General features: G+C 35.1%; 1 protein-coding gene across 4 annotated transcripts in view; it reads left to right on the top strand.

Annotated features, from left to right (window-relative positions):
• EPHA6 (EPH receptor A6) overlaps nucleotides 1-15842 on the top strand; it is an 877027-nt gene that overhangs the window by 573581 nt on the left and 287604 nt on the right. For all 4 annotated transcript variants that reach the window (XM_067739161.1, XM_067739159.1, XM_067739160.1 and 1 more), the window contains 2 exons: nucleotides 10615-10723; nucleotides 13433-13503. In XM_067739161.1, the coding sequence (XP_067595262.1) occupies nucleotides 10615-10723; nucleotides 13433-13503 (180 nt within the window). The remainder of the gene's footprint in view (nucleotides 1-10614; nucleotides 10724-13432; nucleotides 13504-15842) is intronic.

Below are 15842 nucleotides of genomic sequence, written 5' to 3'. Positions count from 1 at the left end.
GGGCATTTGATATTCTTTGTATAACAAAGGTCAGTAACCACCCCCCATCCCATTTCACCTTATCCTTCCTATCCTATCCATCTCATTGTGGGGACAAACATACTCAGGAGGTTGTGTTCAACATTAAACTTTTTTTAAAAAATAGTAAATGGAGATAGAAAACATCCAGCTCAAGCAACATAATAAACAATGAGAAATTATTAGTACCTAGTTTGGAAATATAAAGACCCACTTACCCTCCCGTCCCCTCATATTAGGATATGCATGTGGAAAAATACAACCAAATTCTTTCCCCTTTGGTTCATTATATTAAATAGAACTATCAGTTTCAAGTAACAAAACCCCAACTGGCTTAATAAAAAGTGGGACTTTATTGCTTTCTGTAACCAAAGTCAAGGAGTAGCATGAGATTCAGGCCAAATCCAGGCTCTCCAACTATGTTCTCAATACTTTCTTGGTCTCAGTTCTGCTTTCTTCTCTGTTGGATTTATCTTCAGGCAAGTCCTTCCCATATATATACATGAGTTTATATCTCCAGTAAAAATGGCAATTCTGATGAAACTCACATCTCCATCAACTCTACCTCTGAACCTGAGTATGAATGGTAGCCTGAGAAAAACATAAGCGTGATGTCAATTTAACTTGTCATGATCCATCCCTTGCCTCTCTCTCTCCAACCTCCTATTCAGCCTCTTGATCTGTGCCTCAGACATCACAAAGTACACAGAAACAGCAACTCAAGATGGTGAACTATTTTGTGTCTCCATATATATGAGGTCATTTCTTCAAACTAGAATGTCCCAATATCTACTCATCACCTTGGTGACTTGCAAATTTATTCTAATCATTCTAGGTTTAGCTTAGGAATCACCTCCTTTATAAACCTTCCTTCACTTCTTCCCATCAAGGTTATTACTCTTCTACTCTTCCCTCATTACCTTCACATGTACCTCCATTTTAGCAACAATTTTATTATATTACAATTAAGGCTTACATCTGTAACCCCTTTGCTAAAGAGAAACTACTATGAAGACAGGAAAATATGCTTTAGTTTTCTTTGTCTCCCCAGTCCTTATATCATAGTGTTTAGCACATTCTAAATGATTAATATTTTTGTTGGGGTATTTTTGTTTGAATTGTAAATAGTTTTATTTGTATAAACTAATACTTGATATATTTAATTAAAATTTTAAAATTAAAGTTGTTTCAGGTTTATTTAAATGTTTTGTTAAATATTTAAAGTATATTTTTATTTTTTTACATTTTTATTGGAGTATAATTGCTTTACAATGGTGTGTTAGTTTCTGCTTTATAACAAAGTGAATCAGTTATACATATACATGTGTTCCCATATCGCTTCCCTCTTGCATCTCCCTCCCTCCCACCCTCCCTATTCCATCCCTCCAGGTGGTCACAAAGCACTGGGCTGATCTCCCTGTGCTATGTGGCTGCTTCCCACTAGCTATCTACCTTACGTTTGGTAGTGTATATATGTCCATGCTTCTCTCTTGCCTTGTCACAGCTTACCCTTCCCGCTCCCCATATCCTCAAGTCCATTCTCTAGTAGGTCTGTGTCTTTATTCCTGTCTTGCCCCTAGGTTCTTCGTGACCTTTTTTTTTTTCTTAGTTTCCATATATATGTGTTAGCATACGGTATTTGTCTTTCTCTTTCTGACTTACTTCACTCTGTATGACAGACTCTAGGTCTATCCACCTCATTACAAATAGCTCAATTTCGTTTCTTTTTATGGCTGAGTAATATTCCATTGTATATATGTGCCACATTTTGTTGTTTTTGAATGAATAATGTGTCAGTGAAGAGGATTTCCTCAAGAAAATCTGTACAACTTTTTCTAAGTAATCAATCTGTTTCTTATCAGGATTTTTTCTTTAAATATTTTTATGAAAAACAGATCCTAAATAAATCCTTTATTTTTTAAGCCTATGAAATTTGTGATCTCTATACATTTAATTACAAACCTACTTAACCTCAAACCACACTAACCTTTATATTAAAAGCTGTAACCTCAAGTGCATATATATGCCTACCAATATGTAAATATCCACTATTATTATTAGGATACTTGTTGAATAGTGTTTGAAATTGAACAGAATAGGTTCCAGATCAGTATTCCAGGGAATCTGTGAAATTTGTAAGGAAATTCTGTTGTACACTGGATCTTTAAAGAAAATGATGAAATATGTACTTTGGCAACATGAGTATTTCAATTGCAAAAAAAAATGTTATCAAAGATCTATCTCAACTGCCAGTAACTATATGAAATACAGATAATTTCAAATTAAACTCGTGACATTTAGAATGTTAACAGTAGTTCCAGGTGTTTAAATGCCTCAATCCCTTTTCTTTGTTCTTTGATATTTGTCACATGAAGCCTACCTGTAGCAAGGCATGTGGACCATTTATTAATGCAGACAAAAATCTCTTTAAAAAAAGAAAAAGACAAGTGTTTCATCTTGCTGCACCACCTGCCTCTGCTTCTGCCTCTCCATCAGGTTGTACCACATTCACATTTTCCAATTATCCCTGTGTCATTTGGCATTTTTATCTGACAAGTAAATTAAGGTCATCAAGAAGAGTGAATCTTGAAGTCTTCTGTGTCCCAATGTAGCCACAGTTTGAAGTACTGAATTGCATTGTTTCTGGAGAAATGACAGAGCAGTGGAGGAAAGCACGCATGTGAAATAATTTTCTGAAAAAGTGTAATCCCAGCTAAGGGTCTTTACTTCAACAGAAATGATTCATGAGGTTTGTTTCCATCCAGCTGAGAAGAGAATTCAGTAACTGGCTTCCTAGAGTGTATCAGTGAGTTTCTTGCTATTTTCTCTCTCTATCTATCTATCTCACTATCTCTCTCTCCCTCTCTCTCGTATACCAGTCTTAGGGATATTTTTCCTTTTGGTAGATGGCGCCAAATGTTGAATGTATATAAAAGGAACATCTTAGTACAATCTCAGGCAATACCTCTTCCTCTAAATAGCTACTTCATTCAAACCCTAGGCTGGGATATTTGAATAAAGAAGTTTATTCACACTATTTTCTATTAATTTATCTTTAAACATATTAAATGCCAAAATACAAAAGTGTAGGGGAATTTTTTGTGTCACTAGAACATTTTTAAGCATTAATATTACCAAACAAATCATACATGAAAACATTTTATAGTCAGCGATGTTTAATCCTTACATCTAGAATGTGTTCTTTATCTCTTCTTCATGAAAATATACATTTATTAATCCCTATACTGTGTAAGGCACTGTGCTAATCCCATGTGATACAGAAAGGAGAATGATATTATTTCTGCCCTCAAGAAGCTTATGACATAGTTGAAATGGGCCAAAAAATGGAAATCTTCAGAAATTGAATCATTTTTGATAGTTGAAGTTTTCAGACAGAGGTTTGGTCTTTAAAGTATTATTTTTATAATTTTTAAATATTTTGAATATTTTTCTAATAATGCATCCACAAACTCCTGTCCTTTTATATAAAATATCTTGAACATATCTCAGTATTTTTTAATGAACCTTGAATGATCGTGTTAATGTATTGAGTTCTAACTTTGGTGCTCCTTGAATTTTATAGGGCTATTTGATCCTCAACTCCTGCCTCCAGAGTAGTATATATATTGGAATTTTATGTCAGATTTTCAGTTTTCCCAGTTGTTCTTTCAGTCAGCCTAGCAGTGTGCGCTTCCATTCAATTCCCTCTCTTCAGGTATCTGCTTTGTGAACTTGGAAATCAATAAACATGTCTGAAGTAAGAGTGTGAGGCACTGAAGCTGCTTTATGAGTAAACTCTGCGTTCATTAGTATGTGAACATCTGTCAGATGTTTCTTCAGAGGCTCTTTACGTCTGTCTTGTTTGCCACTGCTCCACCGCATTCCATATAATTGAACTTGCCATCTAGCTGAATTCAAATACATGTGATAAGATGAGTATCTGAACTAAGAAAATAGCTGTGGGGATAGGAGGGAATGGGAATGAATTAAGAAATACTTTAAAATATAGGAATGACAGGATTGAGGATCTGCCTGCATTATGTGAGGGCTGAGTCCAAAGTTTCAGTCTTGGACATCTCTAAGAATGGTATACTTACTGCGATGGGAGGATTTTACTCTCTAGGCAATAGAAAAGTCTGAGGTTTTTTTGTTTTTTGTGTTTTTTTAAATTTTTAAATCATTTTATTTGCTGAGTATTTTTAAGTATTATTTTGAAGTATAATTATCTGGCCACATAATGTGGGTTGGATTAGGAAGAGACACTGTGGAAAGGCAGTCTAATAGAAAATTATAAAAGTAGCTTAATCACGTGAGGCTGAAGCCTTAGAGGCAGTACCAGTGGTAATAAAAACAAGATAACACAAGACATAATAATAATTTGACTTTGGACCTGGAGTTATAGGGAAAGGTAAAATCAAAGATGACCTCATGCTTCAAGTCCAGGTGGCCAAGAGAATAACACCATCTACAAAATCACAAGATTATCTTCATCTAGGAGAACTATTTATTCAGTTTTCATTGCTATCTCACACTCTTATGTCTACATGACCATACAGTGGTGAGATTTTACAGACTCATGAGTCTCCATTGTATACTGCTATGTCTTTATATATATATGCCTCATTGCATAAGGTTAAACCAGTCCTGACTGCAATATATATCCTGAGAGGGGAATTTTTTTCCTGAAAAAAATAATGCTAAGGATTTCCTGAATCGATCGTCAACAAACCTTAAGGTTAATTTAATGGGTGCTCTCCATACATTACTTTGTTGAGATTTCTGCTGTGTTTAAAAAAATCATTTGGTAAAGTGTTGAGATAATAGTATTTGAAATTTTGACATTTCATCTAAAATTGGGAGTCATAAATAAAACATGTGAATATGAAACAAATTTATTTCACTGGGCAACATTTTGAGAAATGCTTTATTCAAAAAAATCATGTAAATGTTGTCTTCCGTAACTTTAAAAAGATGTTAAAACAGAAAAGAGTTAACTTTAAAAAGCTATTGCATAGAAAATGACATAGAATACAAATAACAGATTTTACTTTGAAATGTAAATATAAACTAGAATAATCTTGATTACAGTGAGACAAAATCATATGTCTCCATAGAAGAAAATTCTTTGGTTAAAAATAGCCAAATTGCTTTTCCCTCATACTTTCCTTAAGACATGAAATCTATTTTTTTTAAGTATTTGGATTCCAAGTAAAGAACTTCACTTTTTTCTCTTTAAATAGCAATATCTAAAGCAAACCTCACTTAATAATGTCATCCTGACTTATGCCAGGCATTGGGTAGGTACTAAGTCCTTGCTCAGTAACAAATTTGCAACTCTTTTGGGGTAATTTCTTCCTCTTAAGGAAGTATGCTTCTTTCCAAACCATAGAATGAAATATATCATTTTAATATACTTATCTTTTTCTAAGACTACAACCTCATTCCATTAAGCAAAGGAACATTCCCAATCACCTAGTCACAATTGAATTTTATTTCTTACCATAGATTATTGTGTTTCTTATTGTGTTACCTCTGAAGGACAGGTTTGCTCTGTATACACATTTCTCCTACAAAACTAATTAGAAATAAGCAAGCTTCTTCTCAGGATTGAAAACATGAATAGGTGGTACTATAGGCAAGTTTTCACAACAGAGGAATTTGTAGCTATACTTATTTTTATGGAATCCACTTGGTAGATGATTTTATGGTTTATTTGTCGAAGTGTCTGTTTACATTAATCAAGTCTTTGAGACCTCTAAACAAGGAACAACTCCTCACTGTCTCCCTCCTCCTATTCCTTTTCCTTCCCCTCCTCTTCCTTCTTCCAACACATCATATTTCCAAACTCCCACTCTGCTGACTCACCGTCAAAGGCTGTTTATTCTCTTCCAGAGCACCTTACAGTTTCTCTTTTGTAACAGTTTGTAGACTCGTAATTATTTGCTCATTGTTTATCTTCCCCACTGGACGGTAAATCCAGGAGGACAGTCTTTATTGTTTACCACTGTATCCCTAGAGTCCGTCTCAGTGCCTGCCATGTAATAGGTACTCAATAAACATTTATTGAATGAACTAATAAATTCTTAACCTTGGATTCACATTTATAAACTTAATCTACTCAACCTGATCAAATGTAGAAGTCTGTTCTTTCTAGTAGTCCCTGCCTTCCAGGAAGCATTATCTCCAATAATACAGAATAATTAGAGTCCTCTGATTAAAATAGTGTTGGATAGACTTACTTCATATACATAACGTTACTACCTTCAATGTAAATCGCCACATATCAAGTGGAAGGCAAGAATATGGATTACCCTAGGTTAATCTGACCTGTTTTATACGGGAATCATCCAATGCACACAATCATTCAAACCATTCACACAAACAAATATTTATTGAGCTACTACCATGTATCAAACTCTGTAGGTCAAATACTGTATTAGTTTCCTAGGGTTACCATAACAAATTACCACACATACTGGCTTAAAACACCAAATTCGTTCTCTCACAGTTATGGAAGCCAGAAGCAGAAGCATACTCTCCTCTAAGACTCTAGGAGAGAAGCCTCCCTTGCCTCTCCCACTGTCTGGTGGCTCCAGGCATTCCTTGGCTTGTGGCTGCATAACTCTAGTCTCTGTCTCTGGCCTTCTCCTCTTTATTTTCTCTTCTCCTGTCTCTTATAAGGACCCTTTTCATGGATTTGGGCCCACCCAGTTGATCCAGGATGATTGAGGTCCTCAGTTACACCTACAAATTCCTTTTGGGGGAGGGGGAGGAGGAAAGGGTGTCTTCATTCAACATATTATAGATACTATAGTGAATAAAGTCCCTGCAATAGAATTTGCAATCTAATAGAAAGATTACCAAAAAAAGGTAATTTCAATAAAACATGATAGAAATTTATGGATAAAAGTAGTACAAGGGTCTATGGGAACATATATCTAGGGACCTAACAAAATCTAAACAGCCAGAAAATGATGTGATGTTCATGTAGGAGGATTGATTAGGAATTGACCATGAAAGTCCAGCGCATTGAAGGAACTGGCAGAAATTTAGCATGGTTAGAGAATGATGAGAGATGAATCTGGAGATATATGCTAGAGCCATTTGTAGAGAGCCTTGTTAACAAAGTTAAGGGCTTTGGACTTTATCCTGAGATAAAGTCAGAGACCTGTGTTTGGCTACGTTAATACGATAGAAAGGCGGAAATTATCCCTATCCAGACCAAGAGCTGAAGTACAGGTCCTATGAATTCCTCTTATTTCCATATGGCAAATCTTGTTCTTCCCAGTATTTGATTGCAGCCTTAGTGACTAAAACAATATCATAGTAAAATTGCTCTGAAGGATTGTGTTAAGAATATTTAATTCAACATTCTCATTTTTACAGACATAAAACCAAGGTCAAGCAAGGCTATGATGGTTCTAGAACACACAGAAGAGCCCCAAGCCAGTTGTTCTGTTAGTGTAAATGGTGGTGCAAAATAGTGGCAATAGTATGGACTTGGAGATTGATAAATCAGGGTTGGGTGGCCAGCTTTCTTGTGTACAAGTCGTGTGACCTTAGGCAAGTAATATAACCACTTAAACTAGGAATAATAATAGTACCTACCTATTAAGATGTTGTGCAGATAAATTTGATAATGAATTTGAAGCACTAAGCATACTGCTAGAGGATAGTTTACTATTGAGTACATATGGCTATTGTTGATGATGATGATGAGATTCATAATGTTTTCATAATCAACCCAGCCCCATCATCCAGAGAACTTTACTATCAGTATAATAGTACATCACATTATATACTCTTATTTTCAAATGACTTATTTTCAAATATATATATATATATATATAATATTCTCCACAGAGGAGTGTTTAGAATTCCTAATACAGATGTTTAAGAAACAATTATGCAGAAATATACATTTTTCAAAGTGTCACATCTTAATACTGTTATCCTATTAAAGTTTTAATTGAAGCAAAGTTCATAAATATGTAATCACAAGGGTGAAAAAGAAGATATATTAGTAGTACTGGCATTTTACTGAGCAATTATTTAAATTAAACAACACAATTTTCTATAATGAGGTAATCTGATTTTCCAAAGGCCCCCAATTACATAATCATCTCCACCATCTGAACTTTGAATACATGGTGTCAATAAATCACTTGCTACCTGGCTTCCATGAAGATACATGCTCTAGGTTTAAAACTCTTGAACTATATATTTTACAAATACACCAGTGGGTAAGTAAATAATGTTTTCTTTTTAAATGCTACCTCCTTTATCTTCAAAAAGTTAATGTTTTCTATAACATCTACTCCTTACAATTTGTTATTCAATAATTTTCAATGAGAAAATGTGACATTTTAAAGCACACATTAATTCCCATGGTATCAGTGTTATTTTGAAGATTAGGAAATCCAGTGAGGACCTAATAAAATACCTTCAGTACGTTATTTATTGGATAAGATTCAACTATTTAACTCGTCTCTACACAGATTGTGTGCTACAACTCAACACTGAAATAGATTGCCTGAAAATATCTTGATTAAATCATAGTGACCGGGATTCCCTGGTGGCGCAGTGGGTGAGAGTCCGCCTGCCGATGCAGGGGACACGGGTTCGTGCCCCCGTCCGGGAAGATCCCACATGCCGAGGAGCGGCTGGGCCCGTGAGCCATGGCCGCTGAGCCTGCGCGTCCGGAGCCTGTGCTCCACGAAGGGAGAGGCCACAACAGTGAGAGGCCCGCGTACCGCAAAAAAAAAAAAAGAAAAAAAATCATAGTGACTAAGGTCTAATTCCAAGGTTTAGTAAATTTCTTACTAAAACCTGAACATAAATGACTTTTGTTTTTATTTACATTTAGATTTCTTAAAAAGCCTCCTAAATGCTTAACTGGTTTCTTACTGACTCAACAATAGCATTTAAGGTTTAGATATTCTCTAGTAGATATGTCATTTTTATGAGAAAGTTATTACTCTGGCTGTGATTTGCACATAGTTTACCCCGTACTTGATTCCCAGAAAAAGATCTACTTCTACGGAAAGTACCCAGGTTTAATAAATTTAAATTATTATGGTAGAGAATTAAGCAGTTTGCTTTTCAGTTATATTCTTTCTTTGATTCAATTCGCTGCTTTCAACTGATTAATCATTTTTTATAGTAATCTAAATAAAAATCAAGCTTTATTTAAGTTAAGGGATATTGGAGGCACTGACTGATTTAATGTTTTAGAATATTGATAATTAACTGAATTATTATTGCAAATTATAGCATAGGAAGGAGAACTGAAACTAATATGTAAAGCCTGAATTCTGGTGATAGTCATGTGTGAGCTGGATCAAGTTCTTTAACTTCACTGAGCTTCAGTTTCCTTACTTCTATTATTAAGCAATTACCCATATGCCGTCCAATAAAATTGTATCTCATTAAAACTTCAGTAATACAGAGAAGGAAAAGTGCTAATGAATTAATTGAACTAAGATATTTTAAAAGATTCCTGGAAGGTTAGTGAAACATGCAGCCCTTGCAGTTTTGATACAGTTTTGTAAATGAGAGAAGTAATATGCTGTTATCATACATAATCTATACTTTTCCTGAAACAAGGAAGCTTTTAAATGTCATTTTTTAAATGACTGCTAGTCAAACATCTAAGCAACTACTATGTATACCCTTGTGCTCTAGAGGTGGGAATTCATAACTTTGATGTTTGAATTAAGTTCTTTGAAATATAAAGAAGTTTGTTCTTAAATTGTGCAATAATAGCCTTTTCACTTTGTGAAAACAGACATCAAAACAGTCTGTAAAGCCTGGCCTGTTGGTGGAGGGTCAGGCCACTCAAGATGGCTCTCCTCTTACTCTCTGTCCACCCACTGCTAGACCAGCCCATGCTTCACCTACACCCTACTCACAAGACTATACCATCCTCTTAATTATAGGGTTTAATCAGTAATTGCCTACATGCTTGCCACCTGTACTAGCTGCTGGTTTCCCTGGTAACTGATGAGCCAACCTGAAGTCAATTCCCCCTATAAATGGTAGCACCACCCCGCCTCTATAGTGAAGGTTGCTACTGTGTCCTGCCTGCTCTCTGCTGTCCACGATGGGGTGTCGCTCCAGGACGTACAGACTTGTAAGAATCCCTAGCCAATAAACCATCGCTGTCTCTGTCACTGTCTTCTGGCTCTTTCTTTTGTCTCTCAGCTGGGCATTTACAAGGTTTGCAGGCCTGCAGGGTGTAGCCCAACAGTTGGCAAAAGTGTTCAAGTAAATAACTTAGCAATTATATAAACAAAATCCTTTAGTGCGTCTGCTGATTTAGTTTTGCAAAACCTACTTAATCTTAAAATGAGGGGTACCAGGAATCCATCTGCTTTCTTGGTATTTTTGCAAAAATGAAGAAAGGGTTATGTGGTAGGTTATGACCTCAGTCTTCAGCCCTCATTTGGGGTTTGCATCTTGTGTGCCAAATAAAGGGCAAATGTGGTGGGATTTTTTGGTATGCATTACCATATTTTCAAGCATATACTAAGTTGTAAAACAATTTGGTAGTGAAACGTCACCCAGAGATATGCTAATATCGTACCTGTGTTTCAGCTTCTGACATGGCGGCGGAACAGGGGCAGATTCTCGTGATAGCCACCGCGGCTGTGGGAGGATTCACTCTCCTCGTCATTCTTACTTTGTTCTTCTTAATCACTGGAAGGTAACTGAATTATACCAGAGTATTTCCAAGATTTATGAATAGCCATTCTTCTTATACACTGTGTGTTCAGGGGCTTTTAAACTTAGCAAAGTATACGTGTGAGAAAAAGGGGTCAAGGCAGATTCCACTCTGACAGTGAACTCTACGTGGCAATAGAACCACCATGGCAAGTTCTCTGTGTCAACAGTTCCCTGAATATGGAAGCTTTGAAAACAATGAGTGATAAAATCCTACTTAATGAGTTACGTCTGGGTTTTTCCTTTACTGCAATCAAATTATACCATTAAAGGGATTTTGCTTGGAAAAAAAAATAATTCAACAGAGAAACTGAACAATATATATAAAGTGCTTTATAAACTTAATATTATAGAAATGTTTTATTCTATCCATTAAATATTGAAAGGATCTATATTAGAACTATATTAATGGTTGTATAAATCAAGTTATTTTTCCGCCTAAGAGTAATATGGATGAAAATTTAAAATAACAATAAATTTAATGTAGCAAAAGACCTAGACTTGAATCCCAACTAGCTGGTGAAAGTGCTTCATCCATCTAAACCTTAGATTTCTATTTTTACACAGTTTGGTATCACAAAGCATTAAAATGCTTTATTGATTTTTAAACATATTAGATTGTTTCCATGAGTCAGTTACTGACAATGCAGAGCTGTGAATGAAGATAGTGTGTACGAAATTATTTAAAAGAATAAGTGTCATTTCTTATTGAGCCCTTGATATTTGGCCCAGACTTTTGTCAGAAATTGTGAAGTCTTCAGATCATATTTTCACTCCTACAAGGGGAAATTATTCCATCTAGATTATCAATAGTGGCACAAAATACCTTGAGAGTTTTCCTGATACAGCAAAATATCAGTGTCATGATTTAAAACTGTAATAATAATGCCAGTGAAACAATACACATCCTTACTGACTCCAGCTAAAGTACACCAGCTCTACTGGGAAACCCTGATTATTTGATGATGCCCAGAAATTACCTTCAGAGCCAGTAGTTCAGCAACTATGAACACCCTTTGTTTTATTCATTTTTAAAACTCTTACATACCAATATTTTGTTAAAAATCATTACAGAATTATAGAGGATATGCATATATGAAAAAATATCTGAAATTTTGACAGCAGACTAGAAGTATATATCAATAAATTGACAGTTACTTAGACACTTATCAAGTGTGGGTCCCTGAGGAAATGTAACTGCTACCTGTTAAGAGTGTATCAGATTTAGTTATAACAAATCCACTTTATAGGATTTATCAAGGAACAAAGAAACACGAGGATATTCTAATGTGGTTAAGTTGAAATGGTGACTGCCTTATGAAATTAATTGTAAAAGGGGCACATTTACCCCTATGTTCACTTAAAATTTTCAGGTGTATTAATAGACATAGCATGACTCTTGCAATTAATAGTGTCTCAGAGTTCATTTTAATAGCAGTGTCATATTTATTGTCAATTTTAAAGAATGCCTCTAAGTTCATAATGGAAATTGATTCAAATTCTATTTTATTTAATAGTGATTCAACATGTAGCAAAATTGGTTCTGATTTTTAAGTTGTATTTTATGTATTTGTAGGACATGAGCTAAGGCCTTATTTCCTCACAGAGTATTTCAGCAAACAGTGATTTAAATAGCACATACACATGTAGAAAAACATTTCATTGAAATATCAGAAAATACTGCCTTTACACATAAATATGACAAAAGACTTCACAGTCATTTTAGGCTAAATAAAATTGGCCTAATAAACCTGAGATTTGGGCTCAACTGTTATCTTTATTTGGGATTCCTGAAGCAGAATTTGAATACCATTTTTAAAAAGATTTAATAATAACCAAAAAACTTGAAAGTTGAAAATAATTTAGTACAATTTCCATGTTTGCCAATTTATGTGACATCAGAAACTGCCTTAACATTCTACATACTGGGAAAAAACAAGTTCAATTACATAAGAGAAAATAATTCATTCTGGAGCATCTTTTAAGCACTATGCTAGGGGAGCATTCACTGGAAATTATTCTATGGAAATTGTAAGACGTATCTGAATAAATATGCAATTTGTCATAGGATCTGAGACCAAATTCACACTGAAAGACTGGGTTGTGCACCACAGATGTGTTCTGTTTAACCATTTGGAATTAGCAACTTGATGAGCTGTCAGATAATGTGGATGTTGCCGAATTCTTCACGTTGAAGAAGTCCTAGGAGATAAGCACCTGCCCGTTCTTCAGAGCGTGATTCTTCCGAGAAAGCACAGAACATGCCTCCACCACATTTCTAATATTAAAAGAAAAAAATGCGGTTTAGCACTGAAACTGGAAGACAGTTGTCTAAATTTCTGAGATGCTGAATCAAAAACAATTTTTCCATTGTGACTTTTAACGCATTTCATCGACTCTAGCTATTAGAGACCATGTAAGGAAAGACATGATGGTTATTGCTTGTTATTAAATATTTTCTAAGCTTCCTATCATTTGGATCAATCAATCCACTTGAGAGTATTTTATTCCTATCTGGGGCTAATTTTGATGTATTAAAAAAAAAACTTCTATGGAGTATTTTCATATGTTATAAATATGTTCTTAAAAGTGGTCTTTATAACTTTTGCCTATGGGTGATAAGTATTTTAATTAATATTGGTTCTTATCCTGCATAATTACTAAAATAAGATTCTGTTTACCTTTTTTAAAGATGTCAATGGTATATAAAGGCCAAAATGAAGTCAGAAGAGAAGAGAAGAAAGGACTTACAGAATGGGCATTGTAAGTAGTTCAGTGACTGTATTCCATGATTTTCTACTGTTCCAGCACTTCAGGAGTTCATTTTAAACTTGTATCCATGAATTGTGAAAGCCAAAGAAATTCAGTTCCAACCTTTCAGCATTAAGACTTTTCATCTGGTTTCTAGGTTTGCTGGTGGAAATTGCACCTGCTTCTCATTAAATGATAACACCTTTTTCCTAATTCTGCTTGCTGGAAAACACAACAGACTGAATATGCTAAAAATACAAGATGACTGATTATATCTAGTTATTTACCATTCACAATGGCTCCAAAACATTAGTTGGTTTTATTTAGTGGAGCATTAGCCATAGAAATATTAAGGAATTCTTATTCCCTCTTACAGGGACTGTCATTTAACATATAACAAATCAATTTACAATTCATTAACACTAAAAAAGAAAATCAGCTCTTTAACTCTTAGAATATGTATGAAATCCTTGAGCTGACTACAAGGTTATATTCATTTGAAGGATCTCTTCCCAAGCAAGCTATAATTACCACTATAGTTGGTTTGATAATTGCCACCGTCTCCTCCCCAGCACCCACCTTCACCTCCACCTCCAAATTGCAAACTACTTTGTCAAGACAGATTCTCTGGCATGAGACGCTGAATTAACAAGAAAGGGATGTTCTCTAATTAACCACAGTATAGAGATAATATGTGAGGCAAGTTGTTTAACTATTTAAACTCATCTTCTATTTCAAATTGAGCTCAAGTTATAAGGGACTTTTCGATCTATATTACCCTCCAGCTAACGGAAAGGATTTAAGTGAGGAAATTATAAACTAGAGGGATGCTTTAGGGCTATTTTTAAGGCTCATGTGATTTCTCAGAGAGAGGTCTGAGGACAAGCTGCATTAGAATGTTTCACCCTTACTCACCAAAGTTCAGACTCAGAAGGTCCAGGGTAGGGCTAAGACATGAGCATTTTCAGGAAGCTCTCCTAGGTGGTTCTTTTCACAAAGAGTTTGAGGCTCACTGCCCTGGCAGAGAAGGGAGAGCCGAGACAGCTGATACCAGGCAAAGGATGAGCTGAAAGTAATGTAGACAGAGGCAGAAACCTGGATCTAGACACTTGGACCAATGACTTAAGCTGAGCAACCCTAAGATTCACTGCAGTGAATTCAGTACTGAACTGCAAAAGAAGAAGATGCTCCTGAGGTATTTATTACCTGTTTTCCAGCTAGCAGTTTAGCATAAACTAAACCAGATGGGCCCAGCAAGAAGCAATGAAAATAACCTGAGGCAGCCAGGTACAATAGAAGAAAGATAACAAACAGATGTTTAAGAAGACACGAATAAGTAGTAACCAGATATTCAAAATTGAAACTAAGTTTGGGTTTTTTTTTCCTATACTACATATATTGTAAAAAAAAAAAAAAAGTGATACTAACTAATCAGTTTATTCTGTAGAATGTATATCACTTTAAATTATTGAATGGTTAAATGTTAAAACCATGTATGAGTTAATAAATGGCATCTGTTACCTGTGCATAAAGTAATGTTATCAATATGATACTACTAATCATCTCATAGTAGCTTTGAGCTTCTAGCATTCAATCTGAAATCACAACTCCTACTGTTACAAAAATATCCTGAGGTACAAATGATCTGTTCTTGTTTCCTCCAATCTAAAGTCAAATTCTTGAGTTTGAGAAGTCAAGAAAAGCATGGCATTTCAGAATCAGTCAAATCTATCGAGAAATATGATTTTCTGGAGCTCTTTTGGGAAGTACTAATCTTCTCAAATCCAGTACTAGAAGACAGGAGGCAAAAAGTAATGAAAGAAGACAACAGGCATAGAAGAACTCATGAAGCAAATTATTGCTAATAATGGGCATTTCATCACCTCCTCTAAACTCATTTTATTGCCTTTTGTTTGTTTGCTTTTGAGATATTCTTGCAAGAGCATGTTTCTAAGGAGACCTAGGCAATGCTTAATTCAGGGTGTTGTATGGTTTTCAAAATCTAAGAAGCAGCAAAACCAGATATAATTTACTCTGCCACAAATTTAGCATTGATCTTTTAATCCTTACTAATTCGTATTCCGTAAAGGTTTGCTGTGTGTTTATTGCCTATAAAACTACACCTAAGGTATTTGGAAAGGTGCAAAGATGTATAAGAAATGATCTCCTGTCCTCCAGGAGCTAGCAACCTGATGTGGAAAACAGAAACCAGTGAGCAAAACAGAGGAATATCCACAGGCAGTCTGTGACTACTTTACATACTGAAGAAGTTGCAAATTAATATGCAACCAGACATCCAATTTTCTAGCCACCCCTATTCATCTTCCTACCTGCCTGTGGGCTGTGAGCAC

The sequence above is a fragment of the Pseudorca crassidens genome, chromosome 5 (assembly GCF_039906515.1).
Source record: "Pseudorca crassidens isolate mPseCra1 chromosome 5, mPseCra1.hap1, whole genome shotgun sequence".
NCBI classification, from domain to species: domain Eukaryota; kingdom Metazoa; phylum Chordata; class Mammalia; order Artiodactyla; family Delphinidae; genus Pseudorca; species Pseudorca crassidens.
This window is presented reverse-complemented; position numbering and strand designations above follow the sequence as displayed.